This window comes from Seriola dumerili, unplaced genomic scaffold, assembly GCF_002260705.1.
Source record: "Seriola dumerili isolate Sdu_G_001 unplaced genomic scaffold, Sdu_1.0 BDQW01000073.1, whole genome shotgun sequence".
NCBI lineage: Eukaryota > Metazoa > Chordata > Actinopteri > Carangiformes > Carangidae > Seriola > Seriola dumerili.
The window spans coordinates 1525365-1550486 of NW_019174328.1; the positions used below are offsets into that span (position 1 = coordinate 1525365).

At 40.3% G+C, this 25122-nt stretch overlaps 1 protein-coding gene across 2 annotated transcripts in view; it reads right to left on the minus strand.

The window, feature by feature from the left end:
- Window positions 1-25122, minus strand: part of LOC111220567 (stromal membrane-associated protein 1-like) — a 113403-nt gene that overhangs the window by 22328 nt on the left and 65953 nt on the right. For both annotated transcript variants that reach the window (XM_022743682.1, XM_022743681.1), the window contains 2 exons: window positions 17143-17206; window positions 5941-6062 (listed from right to left, as the gene is read on the minus strand). In XM_022743682.1, coding sequence (XP_022599403.1) covers window positions 5941-6062; window positions 17143-17206 — 186 coding nt within the window. The remainder of the gene's footprint in view (window positions 1-5940; window positions 6063-17142; window positions 17207-25122) is intronic.

Below are 25122 nucleotides of genomic sequence, written 5' to 3' on the forward strand. Positions count from 1 at the left end.
TCAGGGAGGTGACCAAGAATCCAACAAACACTCTAACAGAATTTCAGAAGTCCTCCGTAGAGAGAGAAGAACCTGCCGGAAGGATCAACGTCTCAGCAGGACTCCATCAATCAGGCCTATTGCAAATGCAGCCAAATATAGAAAGGTCCTTGAAGAAAACCTTTGCAACTGTTCACCTTTCAGTGTGACAATGACCTGAAGTACAGAGCCAAGAAAATGCTGGAATGGCTCCGGGACAAGTCTCTGACTGTCCTTGAGAGGCCCAGCCAAAGCCATGGAACAACTGTGGAGAGACCTGAAGATGGCAGATCACAAACTCTTCCCATCCAATCTGATGGAGCTATAGAGAATCTGCCCGAATCCAGGTATGCTAAGTTTGTAGATACTTACCCAAGAAGACTCAAAATGCTGCCAAAGAGGCTTGATTTAAGGGAATACTTTTAGAAATGAAATGATTTTTACTTTGTCATTATAGGTAATAAATGCAGACTGACAGGCAAAAATGGCAATAAAGTGATAAAAAAAGCAAAGCCACTGTATACTTGAGTACTTAGACAAGAAATACAAAGGTTAGATTAATATGGTTAAATGGTTGTATATTCACTTTTACATGAGAAACAGATTTAAGAAGGAGGGCTAAATTGATGAGTTTAGTAAAGTCATATCAGGTAAACAAAGACCACAACAGAGCTGATAACTTTTCCTTAAACTCAGATATACTGCAGTAGCAACCAGAACACCATGCACACCACTTTGGCATGTGTAGAAAGCCAAAGCTGTGTTTTTCTATTGTTGGTAACGTACTGTATGGCTGGTCAGTCATTATCTGTGGGGGAGGTTTAGCAAACACTCGATTCCAAACCATCTTGACTTTGTTGACCTTTGAGAGAACAAGTAGAACTAGAGGATCCAGAACAGAAGGAGCTATCTGCTGTATTATAACATCCTATTGTATGTATCCTTGCTCTTCCAAATGAGAAGCCAAACCAAGAGAGCTTTCCTCTTTGTGTCCATTTTTGCCATTAACAAAACTAGCCACAACCAATGGTAGCTATTGCACATGTGATCACTCCATCACCAGGCTTTTGTGATGACTGTAATGCATTTCTTTGTGCCACTCTCTAGTTTGAAAGAGCACTCATGCTGTGATCATATCATCTGGGACAGATGGCAGAGATGGGAAAGATTCCCATGTTTACAGCTTGAAAGTGTTTGTGTCATTTGACAACCAACAATGGTTCTGTGATTGCAATTGTGCGTGGATTGAAAATAATGTGTATTGACAATATGGCACTATGTGCATTAAACGTGAGTTGGCAGACTTTTGGAAATGTGATGCCTTCATATTTCTTTGCCTTTTCACACACTATGGGATGTCGGAGGTTCTTGGAGGACTAGGATATTTGCGGAATAACTATTTAAGTCAAGTCAGAAATAGGTAACTCCATTAATTAACACGTGGCATTAATTCAACCCATTAAGACCGGATGCGACGTACAGGCATAGTATATGATTTTGTTGTTTTTAAGACATGTGACCAATGAAATGCACTGTGATTCACTGAAATTCAGGTCAGGAAATGGAAAATGTAGTTTGTCTATTTTTTTTTTTTATGGTTTTAGCTGCAAAAAGGTTTTTAAGTCGCTGTTCAGATAATGGCTAATGACCTGAGCAAGGGGAACGATAATGAAGCAGATTAGAGCCATTACCTGGTGGAAAACAACAAATACCACTTAGAAAGTTCAGACACTTTATTTCAACCTGCTAACCTGCTAACCAGCTAGTCAAGGTTTACGGGGGAAACATGTCAGAAGAGGAGGAGGAGGATCGGCGAGCAAGTATCACTGCTAGCCAGATGTAAAGTTTCACCCGATGCAACGCCGTCACTAAAACTTTATTACTCAGCCTCTGAATCAGATAGAAATGTGAAATAAAAACCATTTGAGAACTTAAACCTTTGGCTTTTATTGTAAATCATCGCCTCTACCCTAATATTCATCAACAAAAAAATATGAATAAGTGTTATGAAGACTGTTGACAAATGAGCTTGTTTTTCCAGCCATACACAGTTTCAAAGGCAGAGGTAATGATTTTCAACAAAAGTCAGATATTTCAGCTCTCAAATGCTCTCATGTTTCTAACTGCTTCACAGGCTAAATAATAAAGGTTTTACTGAACATCAAGCTTTCAGAAAACCCAAACGCTTTTAGGAGGTGGTTTTCAGACAATGCTGAGGTTTAAGAATGTTTTTTGTTTTTTCAGAGGGCGCCACATCAGTGGGTTAATGTGTAAGTGTCGGAAGATCTCCGTCATACTTGCTCCTGATTGAAGGAGGCTGCATGTTCAGTATTACCTCACATCACCAGTGACTACACCAGGTCTTCACAGAAGAAAAAAAAAAAAAAAGCGGATGGAGCCAGAGAATTTATGGAGATGAGCCGAGGTGTGAGGCAGACACAGAGCTAGGTGGAGTCACAGAGGAGGTGATCGTGGAGGGGGGATTAGAGGGTAAGTGGGAGAAGAGGGAGGTTGGTAGTGGCAGAAGGGGAGCTAGCAGTCACAGCAGCCCATAATTGTTCTTCATGCCTGGGTCACCCGCGAGCCACTGCCTGGTCTGGTCCCAGGAGGCACAGAAGTGTATGTGTGAGTGAAGAATGAGATGTACAATTTGAAACCCAGGAATAGGTCAGAGAGTGAAAGAATGAATGTCAAACTCAGGCAGAGGTCGCAGTGAATTCTTGTGTGTGTGTGTGTGTGCGCGCACGTGTGCGTGCATTCTGCTCTTACAGTACACAACGTGCATATCATGTCACCTGTTTGTTTTCTGTATGTATATTAATTCCTTGACTAGAAGTGTGCGACTACATGTTTCCATCTTATGCGTGTGTGTCTGTATGAAACAGATATGTTTAGATTTGTGTGTGTGAATGTGTGTGTCCTCAGTTTCAGCCCAGCCAGAGGTCAAAGGCCACGCTTGAAGGACTGCGACAGCATCTCAAACTCCACACTACTCCTCGAAAATGTTTTATTCAACCAGCCTTCCTCGTTCCCCTGAGACTAGTCAGAGAGAGGGAAGAAGGAAGGAAAAACAAGTATCTGGAAAGTACAGTGAAGAATGTCAAAGATTCTTTTTTTTTTCCTTTGATTTTCTCCATTTTTTGTCCTTCCTCTCACTCAGACAAAGACCCAGTTTTGTTTTGTCTACCCAGAAAATGAAGAACATCCAATGTGATCGCAGGCACTTGGACACACTCCAATCCTTCCATCCATCTCTCCATTTCTCTCACTTTGTCCTCAACTTTGCACCATTCACAATCACAAACTTACATATATTATCTTGTTTTTTTGAACAGGGTTCTTTGTATCAGTCCAGTGAGAGAAATGTCAGATACCACAGACTATGTACACTATAACTGAGACAGCTTTCAATAGAAAAGTTATAGAATTTATATCTCACTGAGGAAGATAATATATTAGAGGTGTACCTGACATTACTCAACAATTGTCAGCTATAACCATGACATTCAAAAGAGGTTATATAGTTGAGCTCGTATGGTAACAAACTTCTGGTGAGTGACATCAATGAAAGAAATCCGACAAGCATGTTGCATGAGCTAACCTACAACTGACTCCAAAGCTGGTTCCAGCTCCAGGTTTAACTCCCATATGTTACACACGTGCTAAAACTCAGGCCTAATGAGATTGTATTAGGCTGATTCAATAGTAATTTAACAGTAACAGTAATTATTTGGTTGACAGGACATACCGAACAAAAGGTCACTACTTGTTGTTTTTGCAAACCCTGCTAATACGCAGACTACGTAAGCATTTGGACACAAATAAGAGGCTAGTACAGGCAGAGCCTCATTAGTGCTTTATCTTAAAGTGCTGATGGCTGTTCATTAACCCCCTCCAAACCTTGCTGGTCGCCCCCAGTGTCTAACTAAGGAGTTTCCCCCTTGTCTCACATGCAGTTCTTTCAATGTTGATGCAAACCTTCACAAACTGAAGCTGAGACATGGCACTTTAATGTAGTAAAATGGCACTATAATAAAATAAAGGTATTATTTTTAAGTTGAAGTGTGGTCCCCAAATACAAACTCACTGCAACACAACTGATTGCACCAGTGATTTCCAGTTAAGATTTGCACGAACGAGGTTATAAAAGAACGTGTGGACACCACAGCTTCATCAGTTCTGTCCTGGGTTATGTCTAATGCAACATGACTCCACATGGAGAGGAACAAGCAAGAACCCACACTGTGAGACTTCATGAAGATGTGAGGGGGTACAAGAGCATCAGCAGGCTACTGAGCGTAAACTGAAACACAGCTGCAGCACTGGTTAGGACGTACAGGTGAAGAGGCATCCTCCAAATTGACGCATTGAAAAACAAGACGGGTGAGTCGAGTGCTTCTGACTCAAGACAATGATTATCTGTGGAAGCTGGTGTTAGTGAGAAGGACACTGCAGGAAGTCAAGAAGAAAACCTCTGCTCTCAAAACAACACAAAACTGCAGGTTAAACTTGGAAAAGAAGCCTGATGGATGTTGGCAGCTCATTCTTTGGTCAAATGAAACCAAAATAACTGAGCTGGGATCCAATGGGGGTGCAGGATGTTTGGCGTGGACCTGGCCAGGATTACCACAGTGACTGTGTAGTGCTGACCATTAAACATGGAGGTGGGTGTAGGGATGTCACGGTGAAGAAATTTCCCCTGCGGTGATTTAGGATGGCTCAATGTGACATGCGATATCTGTCAGGACAGAGCAGCAGGCTTCAGCACCTTGTCCCAATCATTGTTTTCCTATGTATGTACACACTCAGTGTGTTCTGGTTGCTGAATCTTGAAAATGAAATGCTCTTTCATGTGTATCACAGAGGAGTTATCTCAGTTGGTTATTTTCTGTGCCGTAGTGCCGACAGTTGGATAAACATGAACATGGCGTGGTTATGGCGATTGCTTGTGATCCACTGCGGTTGGCCTGTCTATAGCGCAATATTTCAATATTGAGGTTATTGCGAAAGGCCACCGTGTGCTGATAGGTGAAGAGGAGAATACATTTGTAGATGGTGCCAATGATGTGAGTTTGTTTATCCAAATACTGAATGAAAAAATCACTCCCACCCTTCAGTCTTCCCTAACACACTGCAAAAATCACACAAAACAAGACAGAAGAGAAAAAGTGAAAGCTATGCCCTGGCCAAGTATGTCCCTGACTTGAATCCAATAGAAGACATTTGTAGGAGTTTAAAGTGGAAGGCAGAGCAACAAAACCCCTCCAGCAAAGAGCAGCTGAAAAGAAACGTCTGTGTAGAATGACAGAACATCTCTCCACAGGTTTGTGTATCATCCAGGCCCAGAGGATCTAATGTGCCATCAAAAACCAGACATATAGAATATATAAGGATAAAAGAACTGAATCTCACTTATGAAGTTGGTTCTTAAATATTTCATAATAGTTTAATAAGTCAAAAGGCTATGGATAAAACCAAACAAAATTGTAATAAATGGACAATACTTGTAAGAACTTGTGATATTGCCCAGGGGTTTATTCAGTTTTTTGGATGCTGTATATTCCTCTACTTCATCCCCAGAATTCCCACCTGCCTTCTTCATTATAGCAGTTCACCATGAGTCCTCTCCCTGCCAGACAGGCCCACTCTCCCCTTTGAAGGACATTGGTTAAATTAATTCAATAAAGGAGAGTCTATGACAGTTTACTTTGATATGATCCTCAGAGAGTGTGTGTCTGCGCGTAAAGAGAGGTCACGTGTTTGTGAATATGCTTGTGTGTGTGTGTGTGTGTGTGTGTGTGTGTACTTACATCATGGGAGTCTCTGCAGACTCCCTGTGTTGCCACCTGCCTGCAGTGATAAGCAGATGATGAAAGCCTGTGCATGCGTGTGTGTGTACCTGCCTACATGCGTGCGTGTTACCTGAGCCTGCTGTGTGTTGTTGGCTGAGGGGAGAGGGTTGGAGACCATTGGTCCAAAGATGTCCAGTTCATCGCTGATTGGTGGAGCACTGGCCAAGCTCTTTCCTCCACCTTCTGGAGCATCTATGAGAGATGTAGAGACGTATTTCCTTTAGTACAAATAACCTCAAATATAATTTGATTTAATTTAAAGACAGTGTGTGTATCTCCAAAAGTTATGACAGAATCAAAGACATTCAAGTGATAAAGCTTGAAGTTTTATTCCTTCATACACAGATTTCTCTGCACACTTAGAAAAAGTTGTATTTGTGAAAACTGTATTTTCATTTAAAATCAATATTTAAAGGTTCAAGAGCAGCTTCTAAATGGACCTTTTGAAGAGATTATTTATTATTCAATAATGAACTTTGAACATCAGCTCTAACAAAGCCAAGTCGTCCTTTACTTGCTCTGAAAAAAATGGAAATTTGAGCTTCTTTTCTATGACAACTATGCGAAATCCAAGATGAAGAAAATGAAGATTGTGTGAATTTAAAGCTCCAGAACAGCTATTAGATGGACCTCACACTGTTTTCACAACCAATATTTAACCAACAGTTAGGACATTTAATTACTTTAGTTTGATTAAAAACTATGTGAGACTTATAATAGACCAATATCTATGTATTACATACATTACAAACACTTGCCTTGTTTCAATCCAAATGTAGCAACAATCTTACCATTGTGTGAATATTAGGAGTTGGTTTATCGAGATTAACAGTTGGTGGCACTGGTTCCCCCAGTCGTGTGCAATTAAACAACTGCAGAGGAAGAGGGTGCAACTAGGTGACATCATTAAAAGAGCCACGGTCAAACCTCAAACAAAGGTAAATTAATTAGCGACGGAAATGTAGCATTAGAGTGAATGTTGTAGTCATACACTTCATGATTTATTCGCTTTATTCTGTTTCCATTGCATTTTGTTGCATTTTGCTTGTATGGAAAAAACATTTTTCCACCTCAGCCAAACATAAAAGCACATTAGCTAAATTTATCTTTAAAGGGTCTGTAAATGATCGTCACTGCCACTAGATGTCGCACTGGACCACCAACATTTCAGACCAAAAGAAACGCTTCGTCAGCTACAAATCCTGCTCCCTTCAGTTCTCAGTTCTCTGCAAAGTGTCACGAAGCCCAGTCAAAGCACCCACTCAACACACAACAAGAGGCATAACTGAATAAAGTTACTCTGTGTACAGGAGAGCCAGCAAAAAACAATCGGGCCATAACAATTAGCTCGTGCTAGAATTGACGTGATACGCTCCAGCCAGGTAGTGATAGCAATATTTGCCGAACACATTCATAATATGGTTAAAACCAAGTTAGCTAATGTTATCATGCCTATACTATAGCCAGTTACTAATGATAACAGACATGCAGCCATCAAACTATTTATGCATGGAGGAGAAGAAAAGCCAGTTCAGAGTCAAGCTGTACCCTTTAGCAGCTGGTAGGGTTTTCCTCTCTGTAAAGCCAGATGAGTATTGGCTCCATGGTCGGATTGGGAAATAAATTCAGCCACGGACTTATCTGCTGGGACCAACCGCACGATTGACACTGATGGAGCCGGTAAAAACTTTATGAATGTTTTGACAGCCCACCAGCCGACCGTGATTTGAGCTGGTAGTCTCCATGGCCTGTGTTCTGGTCTGATCTCTTTCTTTGTCTGAGGCCTTTTTTGCCAAAAACATTGTTTCTTCAGCGGAGAAAATTGTGGAAGCTCGAGTTCACCTGAACGCTGTATAATGCACTGTGCCATCTCACCTGTGGGCGGAGCCTGTGTGTTTATGAACATGGAGGGGACCAACAGTTTCATTGGAGGGACTCATGCACTCACTTGCATTAAAAGTGTCCGGACAGGGCGCCCAAACAAAGCATTACTCCACTATATCCTTACATAGAAAATAGTTGTTTGATGCTGTATTATTGTTTAAATTACAGAACTGTTACGGAAAGACTGTCCTGTGCAGACAGAGACCCATTCTCATCTGAAGGACCCCCCGTCGGTACACCATGTACACTCATCTGAGAGTAAGTGAGAGAGGCAGACAGGGGGAGGAGAGGAAGTGTGTGAAAGGAAAAAGAGAGTGAACTGGGTGTGTGTGGGAGAACAAGTGAGCAGCGGAGGTCATTTATATAACCACAGTGACGAAACATCCATAATTTAGCCCTTTTAAAGTGTGAACAAGACTGAGCTCCTTTAGCTAGACAGCAGGGTACAAGGAAAACCATTTACTGTGAGAAGTCCAGAAAGACTCCTCGACATCCTTCTAAACCACTTATTAAAACTCATTTTCAAAGAATTACTTTGACTGTGGTGTCTTTCATGCTAATTCTAACTATTGATTTTTTTGCCTTCTATCCGTCTTGTGATGCCTTCATGTCAGAGCTTGGCTTTTATTTTGACTGTTAAAAATCTCTTTGTAAATTGCTTTAAAAAAGTGCTTTAAGGATAGAGCTATGAGTTATGAGTATGATTATGAGTTAAGGCGAGAATGATAGGTGTACATACTGAAATACAACACACAGATAAGATTTCATGTGCATTAATTACCCTACCCCCCAACCCCCACTACAAAAAACTCCATTGCCATGGTAATGAGCCACAGGGAGAAAAGGGCCCATCATTCTCATCATCATCACTGCCACGGCAGGCAATGTGCCCACCAGCTTTTATTATGGGATGGAGCCACTTCTTGAGAGCGCTCTCAACTTCACCAAGGAAACAGACCAATAGTTCAGCCTGGGGGTGTGTTTTATAATCACCCTGCACCCCTTTGCCCCAAGTACACACACACACACACACACACACACACACACACACACACACACACACACACACACACACACACACACACACACACACACACACACACACACACACACACACAGGACTTCCCAGTACCTTCAATGAATACAGTGACCTCATTTAGCAGTAGAAGCTGTCACATTAAGGACTTGGCCAGCACAACAAGGGCTAAAATATCTCATTTGATTAAACCCTGGATTGATTCTAATGCAATAACCAAATACGATTTTACATGTGGAAACATTCTGTGATTATTTTGTCCCAGTGTTCAAAAATGCTGTTTCACATGTTTTCCATCCTGTCAATAATAAAAGTTCATTGGTTTTGGTCTTTGAAGTGTTCCTACAGCCATAAACCAAAAGATATGTTAATCTAACCCACTTTTTTTTCTATAATACAAATCACAACTAGGGCATGAAATGAAGCTTGCTGGCTCCCCTGCTTGTGATTCTGGGAGAGGGGATATGAGCCCAGTTGGTGACCAAAGTCATTAGCTTCCTGGTGGAAAGAGTCATTATAAAGAGCGAAGTGAAGAAATTGGACACAAAATTACCTGCTATAGGTAGAATATGTTTGTTTACAGGAGATAAAGGACCTAAGACAACGCCTCTCGCGGTGCAGTGATATGAAATGCTGAACAGAAGATATATGAGGTTATAGTCTGATGTTGGTGTTTTGATGCAACTCAAAACATTATTCATGGATTTGCAAATGGAGCCTGTGCAGCAGAAAAACAGCCTGCATTTCCACAATTTTGAACATTGAATCATTATGTAACCAGAGTGAGACTTCTGTGCAAACAAACATCAATCAACAGACAGAGATGAAGGATCGCTTGCTTTTAAGTTTATTAACACATGGATAATGGCGAAGGCTGGCAGCTGCCCTGCAGCCCCAGACCCCCAAGGAGGTCCACTGCATTTATTTTAGCTCAAATAGTGCATATTCTTAAATGTTGTATTTCATCCATATTAAACTTGGGACAGTTTTATTCCTACACAGGGGAGCTACTTGGGTTCTAGGTCTTGGGCCTCATAATGATACTGTGGACGGGAACAATGCAGCAACAGGATACATAAACAATCCACTAGGAGCCATAGGGGCCATAAGGGGGACGATAAGGGCACATTTTTGCCCCTTTAAGGTGAATCCAGCTTTGTTTATAATGTGTCCTCTCTAAACTGGCTAAATTTTTATATGCTATTTAGATGTCAAAAACATTTTCAGGTCATTTCTGTAACATCTGAAAACCTCAACAAAAGAAAAGAGGCTTAATTTGTTCTCCTCTGTCTTTGATGTTGTGGTAAATGGCTGCATTTATATGCTGCACACTCAAAGTGGCGGTGAGCTACCATGTGAGGTGCTAGCTAACCATCAGGAGCAGTTTAGGGCTCAGTGTCCAGCCTGAGGACAGTTACCTGCAGATTGAACCGCAAACCCTGTGACTAGCAGTGGATCTCCTGTTTCACCTCCTGAGTCTCAGCCACATTCTGTTTTGGCCAGCTGTGTATCATGGTCACAAAGCAAGCAACCAGTGCCTCATTGCCAACATCTGGTACAGACTGGGACAGAGGCAGCCCCGCTGCTCTGCTGTGCTGTTTCCGGGGCTACAGAGTCCAGTCTGAGTCTCAGCTGCTTCCACCTCCATCCTGTCTCCTCCTGCTCTCTGTGTCCACCTGCACCATGGTCTCATAAAACCAAGCTCACTATTTAAATCCTCTTACATCAATATTTGATGTTTCTGTTGTCAGACAACTGGACGAATTTAAAACAATGATTTTAACTGTGGGACATAAGACTACCTGTTAACTAGGCAGCAACAGTAACACCTTCACTTTGTGCAAAGGCAATCATCAAATCAGTATTTTATGATCATTAAGTTGTCAGACAAAATAAAAATAAAGCGTAAAGGTATCCTGAGGCTCTTTTTACAGTTCTACTTGTACAAGTTGGCCTGCATGTTTGAATTTTGCAGAACTCAGGAGGTACAGTGGATCTGATCGACCAATCAGAAGGTCAGTGGTTTGATCCCCGGCTCCGGGGATGCATATCTTCTGCTACTGTGTAGGTAATTATTTTTACTATTTAGCCTATATCGTTCTTCAATCTTCTATTTATCTCAAGGGCAGATGTCTCATTTCGGTAAATATAATTATCAGACGGGACTCAAGAGTGGGGCCATCGTGACATCCCTATTTCATAACTTGACTGGTGCACAGACTGAGGCAAGGCTGGTGTCATTGTTTTCCACACACAGTATGTGTTTCAAGATTTATCTACTCTGGAGATTTCAAAAAGCTCGGTTTTAAGATTAGAAAATCACAGACTTGGTGTGGACAGAGCCAAAACACATCAAAACTGTTTAAATCAAATTTAGTGAATTAGTGTGAACGTAGCATACAGTATTATGATTATTTTTGGGGTTTTTTTGTCAAATATGTTTTATTAAATAGGGGTTTTAAGATGTAAGATCATGAGAATCCAGTCTACATTTTTACACACCCTCCCCCCTCCCTTTCTGCTCAGTACGTAGTATACGACAATAAAGGTTGCGATGGGAAAGGTGAAAAGTAATAATGTTGATTACACGAGTAGAGTCCACTCTGACTTGTTTCTTAGGTACCAGATGTTATTGAATTGTGACTATTCTTCAGAGACAACCTTATTCTGTCAAGGTGAAGGATACTGGTCAATTGACCGAGCTGCAATTTAAAAGTGGCCACTTCCTTCTTCTGGGGGAGTGTTGTAGCTATAATCAGACCATAGCAGAGATGATGCTGCTGTGCTCTTTTTAATACACATGTGGAATCTGAAGTTCCCAGTACAATTAAGACAGAATCAGGTTCAGTGTGGATATCAAAAATATCAGACGATATTTTATAAATGTTTGCCTCTGCTACATTGCATTTATCACACTGTGGTATCTGGAAACATCCTGTGAAGCTTTGATTGTGAATAGTGGAGTCTGTGGATAACCTGACACTGAATGAGACAATGTAAAGAGTTCATAGAGGAAACATTAATCTCTTTAAGTCTCTCCTCCCAGGTCCCATCAGGCTTCTGCATCCCCCAGCTGGTTTTCCAATGCAGTTAGGATCGCTATCATAGAGGGGGCGGCAGACTATCTAGAGCTGAGGGTGAAGCACTTTAAAAAAAAAAAAAAAAAAAGGTAAATGGGTTCGCACACAGTCTTTCTCACTTTCTTTCTATTTTGGAGTGAAGAAGCCAGAAGCGTTCCCTCCCTGCATTATTGTTGAGAAATGTTATTGTTGTGATCTCGTCTGCTGCCAAGTCTGACTGTGAACACTGTTGCTAGAATAACACTTAAGGAGACAACATGGGGGAAGTCAATTCAGTGTATCAGAACCATTACAGGAAAGGACTGAGCTGGAAGTGAGAGGGGAGGGGGGGGGGCTCCATCAATAAAAGTTTTTGAAATTGATTCAGTAGCTCCTGAACAGATCTATTTTTGGCGAGAGGGAACATCTCTGAGGCAGCATTTATCATCAGAATCATCCAACTAAACCTGAAATAAATAAAGAAAATGTGTTTCCATGAGGCTGTCGTCAAAGAGAAGCCATCTTTACCGTATTCAATCTTTCATAAAAAGCTCATTTTTGGCAAAAGGAGAAAGTAATTCATGTGACTTCACAATATTGTTTTTAACATTAATTGAAGCACAGAGGAAGTGACAGGAACACATAGAGCAGGCTGGATGGAAGAACGCGGGGGGGGGGGGGGGGGTGGGTCAGTGCTGAAGGCATACTGCCACGTATTTGACTTATTGATTAGGTGTGAAATCTCATCCACTCACTATGGCTGCAAGCTGTGTAGCATTGCTTATTTATAGCAGGGCGTCCACTCTCACTCTTCCAGCGCTTTCTTTTGTCAGTGCAGCTAATACAATACACTACACTACAATACACTACGATACACTCCAATACAATACAATACAATAGAGCCTCGTGGGGGGGGGGGGCACAGGGTGATTGCATATTACAAATTTATGGTGAAACCCTGAGCCAACGCTGCCTTCCTCTGCTGCCGTTTTTTGCTGTTCAGGATTAAGGTCAACAAGCATGGAGCAGTATAATGTCCTGGCGGTCAGCGGGCCAAGACTCATACCACGGGCTCAAAATGTCACAGGTTTGAATCCAGCTTGTGACCTTTGTTGAATGTCATATCCTCGATGTGTTCAATCTTTCCAGCTATTCTGCTGCTGTGTTCTTCAATAAAGATGCAAGTATGCAGGAGATAAAGAACATGTGATCAGATCTGGCTCTACACTGACAGCTTGGTTATCTATAATTTTGTCCAACTGATAAGAAAAATCTATGACAGCTGTTGTGTCGCAATGAAATAGTTTTTAGGCATTCTGGGTAATTAGATCTTTTGCCTAGTTGAGGTTCTTTGCCACCACTGGGAATTTGATATCTCTAAAACCTGTGTATTCAAAACAGTCATACAGGTGTAAGTTGTCTTGCCCAAATAGATGCAACAAAACTTATAGTGAAGTCAAACAGTGTGTGATTGCAGTCACAAGGCTGAGGGAGCAGACGTTGTGCTTGGATTTTGGCTTGGTGAATTTTACGTGCTTTGGCATAAAGAAGCGAGAAATAATGCTGGCAAGATTGAAAACATAAACTGAGCGAACTAACATGGCTAGCAGGCTAACAACTGCATTTCACAAGCTGTACAATTATTCAGTGTCTGATCAAACACTCTGTCATTAACCTCTGTCATTGTCCTTACGCTCTGTGCAGCATCCCTTTGTCTCATGTTGCTTGTGTCATTCTGCAGTTATATAAAGAGTAAAGGCAATAGATTTATCCTGGTCTGATAATAACTGGAGAACCTCCTGATTTTTCACACTGAAATCCGGGACCCGTCTCACAAAATCAATTTGTGAGCAATGCTTACATACAGATTGCAAATGGTGACGGCATCCCATTTCACAAATAACTCCTGCAGGGCTCTTGCACCAGTTGCAAGTAGGGATGCCCAAGTAAATGTTGATTAAATATGTATCTGACAGTTTGAAATAACAGCTGTTAATTACTTACTCTGACAGACCTTATTTTCACGAGCTACAAGAATCAAATAAATTTTGTCTAGCCCAAATTCAAAGAATAATCTTTACAATCTTTAGTTAATGATATGATATGAATGAACATCTAACTGGGAAAGGGAGGATGTATCACTCTATTGGATTTCTTGAAACTACAGAAACACTCAGTCCACTCACAATTGTATAGTGATGTTACAAGGGTGAAGGTTCTTCCTTCACAAATGATCTTTGATGGGTACAGACACTGTTGGCTGTCGGAGAGCACTTAAACCGGGCAATAGACAAGTTTAATTTTAGTCTGTCACGAAGTTACTCACAGATTTAATGTTAATTAGCATGCTGCTGTATCTCGATGGTCAAAATGATGGTGAGCAACGGCTAAAACTGAGAAGCTGCTACGTGAATGTTTTGGACACTGTTGTCTGTGAATGATAAGTGTCTGAGGTTAGTGAATGTGTGCATTATGCCAACCTCAATGTCTGCACACGTTCACCCACAAATGTTAACTTGCATATGCGGTGAGACGCTGCACTGTGGAGCCTGGCTGTGGTAAAGGAGAGAAGCGCTGCAACATTAGCAGGCTGACGTGGATAAAACACAGAGGGTAAAGAAAGGGTTTTGATGGGGTTTATTTTACCTGATCCCAGTCCATTAAATTATACCAGAATCAGCCTCAATACTCATTCTTAGGATCAGCTTAGGTCATCACCAGTCACAATGCATGGTATTTATTAAATAAAAGCAAGAGGAATCGACCTCATGTTGCAAATTTGGTGAATGGGACCCTTGAAGTGAGGAGTTGGTGTCAGTCTGTGACCGGACCACTGACATGATTCCCTCACTCTCAATCGTGTGCATAATGTTAAAATGAAAGCACTAGGAAGAGTTTAAAACACTGACTTCACCAAAGCCATTCAAAATGCATTGTACTTTTTATGTAAGTTTATGTCTGGGGGAGACTCTGCTCTGAGATTTTCCATTACTAAGTCATTGGACTTGCTTTTTCTAAAGGCAATGAGTCAACTATTGTGTAAAATGTAGGTCCAGTTATATTTTACATTCGACAATTAACTCATATTCAAACTCCAATTTCCCCAAAGGTAGGAATGACTTTATTTCAACGTTTGGAATTTAAATCATAATTAGATATTCCGGTACAAGACTAGACTGTTGGGTGGATTTAAGTGCAGCCTGCTCACAGATATGTTAGACATGACAGTTTGAAGCCACTAATTTTACATTAACTGCCAAATGATATAATAAATCATTAGAATGTAAAAAAATGTCTCTGTGCACGACTCAAATAAAGCCTGACAGCGTTAAACTTTTTTCCTGACATTACTTAACCTGCAATTATTACAATGTCGCTCTGGAAATGTTATCAACTGAACCCTTTGAAATTACCTGCATTTATGTAGAAATTTGTCATAGAATATGGTCAGATCTTCATCTAAGTTACAAATATGAACAAACACAATCTATTTTAACTAATAACGCACAAATCATTATATTGTTCTTGTCCATATTGAAAAGATCATTCAAACATTCACAGTGTAGGCTGGAAAAAAATCTGAACCAATCAGCTAATGCAAATTGTTGATGTCATGATCTGTCTTACAGTGAAGAGTCTCTTTCAGTTTTCTGTGACTATACATTGGTCTGTAGTGAGAGTGTTGCTGAGTCATGTAATGTTATGCAGAGGTGTAATATACTATAGATTCAGCCTACACCTTTTCAGCTGATATTCTTATGCTTTATTTCTATGTGTTTTACATACGGACTGAAATAAACTGAAGTGAACTAATTGCCAGAGTCAGGAGTTATCAGACCTCTGGGGCCTGTTTCACAAACATAGTCTTTGACAGTGGCTTAGATATAATAATATAGTCAGACTTCAGACGAACGTCTAAATTCATCCATTGCACAAAGCAGTTTAGTTTCTTCACTATCTTCAGCCCGCCTGTGTTACAATGAATTCTAGGTAAATAATTTCAAAATAAAAAAAAAAAAAAGTCAAACAGATGAACCACATCCAGCCGCTCAGCTCCGTTTACCCCAGCAGAACATGTTCGTCTTTTGGAAGAGTTCAACAGCTACAAGGACGTTTTACTTGGGAAATTGCTGTTGGGTGCTACTGGTCAGCGCAGGTGTCATTGATTGTTACCATGGTAACTTTGCTCTTAGGACTGAGTTAGCCTGGGGGTAAGGTGTCTAATGTTTTTGCCTTAAAATGAATCAGTCTTTACTTTTGTGAAACAGTCTGACTAACATTAGACTGATCTATGAGCCAAATGAAGCCTGGACCCTCACCACAGACCAGTCTGAAATATCTTTGTGAAACCGGCCCCTGGAGCCCAATCACTGAAAACAGATTGGAGCTGTGGGTTAGAGCTACTTTGAAACTAAGGAGCTATTTATAAGAAAGATCTGTAGATAAACAAGGCCTTGCAAAAAACAGACCACACCAGGAATTGTTGATTTGCATAAAGCTGTAAAGGGTTAACAAGTCATTGTTTAGATATCCATGCACACTGAGACAAACTGTCTCCAAAGGCACAACACAGATTGCTAAGTGAGGTTAAAAAAAAAGAACCTCAGAGTTCTAAAGCTAAAAGCTTAAAGGAATCACTGGAGGTGGTGAACATCTCTGTTCATGAGTCTACCAAACAAGGCTTCATGATCTGGGGCTGATTTTGTGCCTCTTGTGCCCGGACACCTCAACATCATCGAAGGGAAAATGAATTCCCAACTTTATCAAGTTGTCATACAGGATTGATGTCTGGGTGTGTGTCCACCTGCTGAGACTCAGGAGAAGCTGGTGATGCAGCAGGACAATGACCCTAAATATCAAAGTAAATCTACTACAGAATGACTTCAAATGAAGAAAATCCACCTTTTGGAGTGGCCCAGTCAGAGCCCAGACTGTAATCCAGTAGAGGTGCTGTGGAATGATCTGAGGAGAGCCGCTCACACCACACATCCACAGAATATGTCGGGGCTGAAGCATGTTTTTTAAGGAAGATCGGTCTAAAAGTCCTCCTGAACATTGTGCAGATGTTCAATGGGTGTGTTCAATGAAGACACTAACGATTACAACTAATTGTGTGTATTATCTCATAATGAAGATCAGATCATATTTCATGAATAATTAAGGCAGAAAACGAGCTCATTCCATGCCCCTGTATGTGACACATTAGGCAGACATTTGTATACAGGTTGAGAAGTTATTCTATTGCCTGAGGGTTATTAAACTGTCAGATGAAAGAAGGTCAGTGATGTCTTACCCAGGCCCAGCAGGTCCACAGCTGGCTCTGTGCTTTTCTTGGGACTGACTCTGCACTCTGACTGCTGAGAAACACAAAGACAAAGAGAAGAAATTATTCAGTATAATGTCCAATTTGCCCCGGCTGGCTTCTGTGTGTTATAAAGTTCACATTACTATAGATACTGTACATGTAGCTATTAGTAAAGATTAGACCAGTCAATTACAATGTTGATATTACAATCCAATGCTGACCTTTATCAAAAGAATAGTATGCTAGGATGTTCTAATGAGAGTCCATAGTATACAATGATAATAATATTAACAATACTAATTTGTACATGTATATACACAGACAGCACAATAATAATAATAATCAATAACATATACAGTAATAATAATGATATAATATAATGTAATGATTTATAATAATGATAATCACGATGATAATTATTATATTCATGTAGCAGGGGTTGGGGAGAGGCCACACCAGAACACTGGAGGGGCAAGCAAGGGGGCCCAAGCCCGACCACCCAGCGCCCCATTCAGGGGCCCACACAGCAGACAGCTGGGGGGGGGGGGCCTAGTAAGGGCCTATCCCCGCTTTTACCCTCTTCTTCCCTTCAATCATCTGATCTGTAAACACATTTCAACTGCAGTAATGCATCTTGATGACTTTCTGTAAATTATACAGGAGTTACAAGAAGAAGCTTTTATAAGTCTCCTCCAGTGGCAGTGTGCCACAATTTACAGTTGGCAGGAAATCTGCTCCTTTACTTTACAAGAAAAAAATAGATAGACAGGTCTGTTCTATCAGCCCAAACACAGGTAACGTGTCTGGAAGGTTTCTGGAGTCCTGGAAAAGACAGGCAGCAGAAACACTTAGACTTTATAGTAAAGCAAAGGAACAGCGATGGCAAACAAATGTACAGAGTACCTCATATAAATTCTTTCTTTAAGTTAAATCAATTAGCCAAATAGACAGAAAGCCGGTGAATGACAATGTAGGTAATCGTTTAATCTTTTAATTTATATAGAGAATAAAAATACCAAATATTTGCGGGTGACATCTTTCAGTTGTTTGTCGGTGGTACATTACCTTAGTAATATTGTTTATGATAAGCAATCACGCTAATTGAGTTTTTAAATTGAATGCACAAGGGGAGAATAGGGTGGAAAAAAGAGGTGGTGCAGGAAGAAAAGGAGGGAGCAAAAAAAAAAAACAAAGCAGAATGAAAGACAGATAGGAAGAGAAATAGGGAGAGATTAAAAGTCAAAGGGTATGAGAATGATTCAGGAGAATGAAGAGGGAAGGATGGGGACAGATAGAGATTTGAGAGAAAAATGTGGTGAGGGAGAGAGAGTATAAAAGGTTAACACATAGGCCATGAGAGATCTACAACGCTGGTAACAAACCCAATTTCCCCCCCAACAAAAGATCGATGGACCACATTAGATTCAATGTCGTTCCAATCCAAAGCAATGAAAACAATTACCGTGTCCACGCCTAATCAAGAATGCATTGGCTCCGAATTGATGTGTGTTGGCACTGCAGCAAAGCTTGAACAGCAACAGCAGCAGCAGCAGCAGCAGCAGCAGCAGTGAGAATCTCAGTAGGAAAGTGGTTTGTGTACAGCAGCAGCAGCAGAGGGTTATTTGGTGCTGTGCAATCAAACTGACCAACAGTGAAGTGTAGCTGTACAGGACCAGGAATCAACGAATCACAGGCAAAATCATGTTTAAACTGAGGTTAGGGTTAAGGACAGATGGAAACAAATTCAGTGAGATGCTGGAATATCAGTCAGAGCTACTTACGCCAAGTGATCGACCATTGATAGCAAATGATTTTACAGTTTGCTTTGCTGAACAAAAAGGCTTTGAAGACGATTCTGCTTAGAGATCTCATCCTCCCTTACCATGCGCATGATCATTAGATCTTAGAAAAGTCAACAACACTAAAAGTCTGGGATGGTGGAGGAGTTTATGGCAGCAAACAGCTTAAATATGAAGACAGTGAGAAGTGCCAGGTAATAAAGGCCGCTGGGTACACCTGTATAACTGACACGATTCTAGTCTTGTCTAACTTTAGTATGATTACTACTAGACAACTAAACCGCTGGTAGACAAGCGGCTGACAAATGAAGTATAGATAAGTGAAGCATAAATGAAGCAGCTGCTGCCAATCAACAATTGAGTCTTGTGATTATTTTGGCAGATATTGCGAAATCAGTTGGAATGGTCATTTTTGCATTTAATTTTCACTGAAAATAAAAAAAAAAATGCTGATGATGTGATTTTCATTGGGACTTGTACCTGACCAGAATGTTCCCTTACATCTGGAGGATATGATTAGGCCGGGGCGTCCGTGTTGCACCACAGTACTGAAGAAAAAATAAAATAAAATTACAGCTCCTGTGATTTGGCTATTGCACTTGGCCGAATTGTGATTTTGATAATATTTAGATTAATTCTTCAGCCCCAATTAAAAATAATATCCAGATTGTATCTAGATATGATTTTAACCTGAATACATTTACACCTGGTACAAATGTGTCTCCAGTTTCCACATTGAGATCCGACTGAGATCCGATCACTCTGTCCAGCTCACATCACATACTCCTTTCATTTGTGCAGGGTCCAAAACAACAAAAAAGAAAGATAGAAGAACAGAAAAAGATGGTAGCCATCTGAAGCTGCGTTATTGTGTTTGCTTGCTGTATCCACGAATGTCTTGAACAACGTCCACAGTTGAGGACCGAGGAGGAACTGCTTCATGTGTTTGCAGGCGAGTGGCTGCCAGCTGCTACCTTTCTGGTTTGGAACAGTCACGCTTGATTACATATTTCTGCCCACGTAGCCTTTGTATGTGGATTGACAACGCTTTTACACATGTGTTCAATGTGCTGACATGTGTCCCTGAACACCTGGTGTTGGTTTGGTCGGATCACAATCCATCCTCAGTTCGTTTGGGTGCATTTACAGCCAGTACTTTCATGAGGTCAAGCCCTGTCCACCTGCAATCTGTTCAACCATAACACATTTCAATGCCATGTGTAAATGGGGTAACAGATTCTGGCTTCTCATTTTGGCAGATTACCCTCCTTAAACATCAGCTGTAAAACTTACACGAAAATTCAGCTCTGCTTTTGAGGGAAGGTTTAGTGTTGCACAGCAGTCTTGATATGGCTCCGCGGAATTTTTTTGTCACCGTGACAAGAAAAAAAAAAAAAAAAAAAGCACCATCCAATTTTTTCCTCCTGATACCAACAGCAACACAATACCTCAACTCAGAGTACCTATCCAGTAGCATGGTTTCTTTTTTCCTCAAAACTAAAATCTGTTTACCTCACTATGTAGAATTCATTTGAATTATTGTCATTATAAGCGAACATGAGGCCAGGGAACAAAACGACATGAATCATTCACCACAACTGAATCGAAGTAACTGATTCCAGTAACTGAGTCACCCACAGCACTTACTGCACTGCAGAAAAAAAACAGACGGCTTAATATACAGAACAAATACAAAACAAACTGACAGTTTAAGGAAATCAACTCTCACTGCGAGTGTTACTGATGGTTTATGTGCAAATGTGGTCAGAGAGGTACTATTACATCTAATATGAAGAATAACTCAACATCCAATATATTCGTTAAGCCCAATATTGACACTATTAGTCCTCTATTGCAGAGTCTTGCTTATTTTAACATTGTAGTTCCTTGCTGATGTTGGATTAAGACCCCAATGGTCTATATCTGTGGATGGGAAGATGTGTGATCACTTTTGTGTATTTTCAACCAAGATCTTAAATATATTCAAGTTCCAGAGTTTTCTGTTGTCACATGTTCTGGTCCAGTGTACACAGAAATTGTATCTAATGTGGATTTATCATGTAATGGCCAACAGCCATTTTGTTTAATAAGGTCAGTGTCCAGTATCTGGTGGAGACAATAGTAGAATCAAAATAAGTAAATCAAAAACTATAAACTACTTGAATATAGTAAAGATATTCACCATCAGTGTTTCTACACAACAACACAATATGTTTAACATTATGAGTCTGACTGTAATTAGTCAAACCTTAACCTGAGATTCTTCTCAGAAAAGCCCATTAACTCCATTAAGACCATTTTCAGGGAAAAAGCAACAAGAAAAAAAGTATGATATGCCTGTCCATTTGATTTCAGACATTTCAGACCATTTACAGTGTTACAAAATTGAGATTACATAGCCTTTCGATGCTACAACCCACACAGCCGCTGTGAGACACAGAAGAAAGAAATAAGAAAAACCTAAATGTCACTGTGCATAAAAAGCTTAAATCCCCAGCTCTGTGTTCACAAGGATTTAGATAGACACGCTGGCAAAATTTGTCCCGAAACACTGACAGACAAGTTGGGTTTTCCTGCCCACAAACTAGTTATGGACATCCCTTGTAATTAGTTATCCAGGAGGACACCGAGTGATGCAGCTGACAGATGGCCAGCGACAGACTGTGATTGGGTGTCAGGGTCTGTTGTGTTTGAAGAGAAAGAATGGGGAGGCCAGCAATCAATAACCAGCCCACCAGGTGAATAGAGTCTTTGGCGATGACGGCGATGCTGGCTCGAGTTAAACCACAGAGCAAACCAAACCCTCTGAGGACGGCTGTCACATCAGCTTTCTGTCAAAGACACGGCAGACAAAGCCATCAGCTGATGGCTGTTACACTGTTATACTGTCTGCGTGGGGGTAAAGTTCCTCCCTGATGTACTCAACAGCTTCTGCTGACGAGTGACAGTGACGTACTGTTGAGCTCCAGCTATCTCCTTTTACCATACAAGGTCTATTAAAGGTCCCATATAGTATAAAGGTAGATGTCCATGTGTTGCTTGATTATACAGCAGGTCTAGGTTCTATATCAGAGCCTCCTCTCTTCTGATTGGCTCACTGACCTGTTGTTACTAGAGCTCCAGAGAGAAGCCTGAGAGAGGAGATGTAAAACTACACTGAGATGGTTTTTGGTTCTTAAAACCACAAATACATCTTCTTATAGATTAACACTTCAAATAAAACACAGGAAAACTGTAAAATATGGAGCTTTAATGTGGGCTTCCTACATGTTAACTTGTTGTCTTGACAAATGCAGGTCCATTTACATTCCCACTGCAGTTATTTAATTATGCAATGACGTAGATATTAATTCCAGTATTAGCTACTTTGCTGTTTTTTCATTCCACATTAAGCTACTATCAATGAAACTCAACAAATTTTGTAAGTGTTTCACAATAACAGCCCATCAGGAGAGGAAGTGATTATGCTGCTGAAAAGCTTTAAATGTGAAGCATTTGTGCAGGACATTTTCAGTTTATTAACATCGAACCAAAAAAACAGCAAATGTAGCAGAGATTGGATTTAATTAGTGATGAACAACAGTGCTACAAAATAAGCTCAAAGTCTACTTACTAGCTTTCTCTGAGCTATGACCAAAACAGGTCACATCATTAGGTGTGCTTCCATTAACCTGCTTAATGTGCAATTTGAAATTGCGAACTTAAAAACAAGAAATGGAAACACCTAAATTAAAAAAAAAAAAAAGAAAAGAAAAGAAATGTATACGTTTGCATGTGGTGTTTCTTCAGACTATTCGACAAAGCAATATTTCACAAAATTGAAATGGAAACACTTTTTTTGCATTCAAGTGTTGGCGCCTGCCGTATCAGGCCCCAAGGAGCCAATCGAGAGGCAGACTGCTGGAAATCCGTCGTCACATTTAATTGGAATGATATTGAGAGATGAGAAACCAGAGCTTGAATCGCAGAACATAAACACAGACCATTTGCGATTGTGTTTTGAATTGCTTCTATTTTGTGCAAAACTGGACAGTCAAAGTCAGTGTGATCAACATTCAACACGTAAACACAGATGAAACTTGAGTGAGTTCCATTTGCTGATGAGAAGCATGATATCTGGTTGAAAACATTTAGTATCTGGACTTTAAGTGGAGGTCCGATTGTCCCACTGAGACAACAACACTTCCTGCACAGATGTTTCACATTAATAGCCTTCCATCAGCTCAAAGGGCATAATCCCAAGGTCAAGAATGAACATCTGTGCTCAGATAAGAGCAATACTTATACTTATTGAAAAGACCTTTTACCTATAAGGTTGTGACCAGAGTTGATCACTCAAGTTGTCCAAACAGAGTTCAAGGTGACGAATCTTCAACAAATAATGTCACAAGAATGATTTGAAATTATTTTGAAATGTTTTTTAATTTATGCCGACAGACAAACAGCAGGGGACACACAAGGAAAAGAATTAATCAAGACAGGGAGCAAGCTGCCAGAAATGGTAATACTGTATATAAATATTCATTGAGTACATGCAACTGGACCCGAGATCCCTCGGGTACCTGTGGCATCCTAATTACATCAAAGCATGAGATGATGCTATTATAAAAAGTGCTTGATGAGACGATAAGCAGTAGTTTGAAAGCAGGCAGCAGCTTGTGTATCTGGCATTTATGGTCCTGCATGTGGTTTATATTAGGTGGACAGTTTGAGCTGACATCTCTAAAGGGAAACAGCAGACTGAACATGCACACAGTGGCATGAGATTTACTTCTGTGGATTTCTATCACCTGCACAACAGGTCAAACAATGTAGCGGAGAGAAAATAGGAAGCTGCTGCCAAGGCGGCTGAATAACAATAAAATAATGAGCACATAATATGGTTTTCATTGTGAGACTCAAAGGGCAGGTTACACACACAGGAATTTCCCCGAGCTCAGTCTGAAACGAAGGATGATTTTCAACAGATAGTGCCGATGGCTTTGGCACAAAACACAAACTTTAATCCAAAAACATTATCAGCAGCTCTCAGAACGTAAATCAGTTGAAACCTTCCAAGTACAGTGCTTGAAAAATGTTGAATAAAATATTTGTAAGTCACAACAGCAACCCTCATGTACCTACGTCACAAAAGGCAAGAGAGCTGTTGGACATATTGATTGTTTCTTATCTTTCCACAGATCTGCACTTTGTTGTTCAAGGCTGAATTTTAAACCCTGTACAGAGCTATTGAGTCTTGTTTTACCGGTTGCAAAATATCTCTAAAATCAAACCATTTTTTTCTGCTGCTGAAAAGGTTTTTAAGATTTCATTTCATCTCATCTTGATTATTGCATTCAGCACTTAGTGAAAAAAAAAAACACTTTTGCTCGGACTAGAAAGAGACTACTTTACCCCTTACATTTATTGTCTTGCAATTGCCTCAGCACATAATTTTCACGGGTGAGGCATTAAATGGATTTGCTCCAAGCAATATTTCTGACCTACTAAGCCCATTTGTACCAGGGCGCAGACTTGGGTCAGCAGAAAAACTTTTCTAGGTTTAGATTTGTTACCGAAGATGACTGTGCATTTGCTGCCTTGGCACCTAAACTGTCGGCCATTCACAGTCTGCTTCACTGCTTTTGTCTTTGCCAGGAAAATGTCAAATATAATAATATATAAAATAAAATAAATAAGACTAAGACTGACCTCACTGACTTATTGGATTTCCCTAACGCAATTTTTTAATTTATCATTTAGCTCATTTGATCTGGTTCTACTTTTCATTATATAATTTTATTGCTGTATCTTGTGCTCTTTGTTGAACCACTTTGTAACCATGGAAAGAAAAGTATAAATAAAGTATTGTTAGTATTATTATTTTTTAATTATTGTATGTGTATTATTTGAATATGAATTGGGGCGTCACAGTGGCACTGTATCATAAAGATGATCTTATTGGTTCTGGTTGTGCTACAATAAGCAAATATGAGCTCCAGCGTAAGTAGAAAAAAAAGGCCACTCTCTTCCTTGGAAAATGCAAGAAAATAACAACCAAGATTTAGTGTTTCTTTTCCAGTTGGCTGGTTAATAGTCAACTCTTATTTTGGACTTTCCAAAATTGCTCAGTGTATTGGGGCCTTACAGGACTTACATGTATTGTAAATCGTCCCCAATTTTGTTGCAT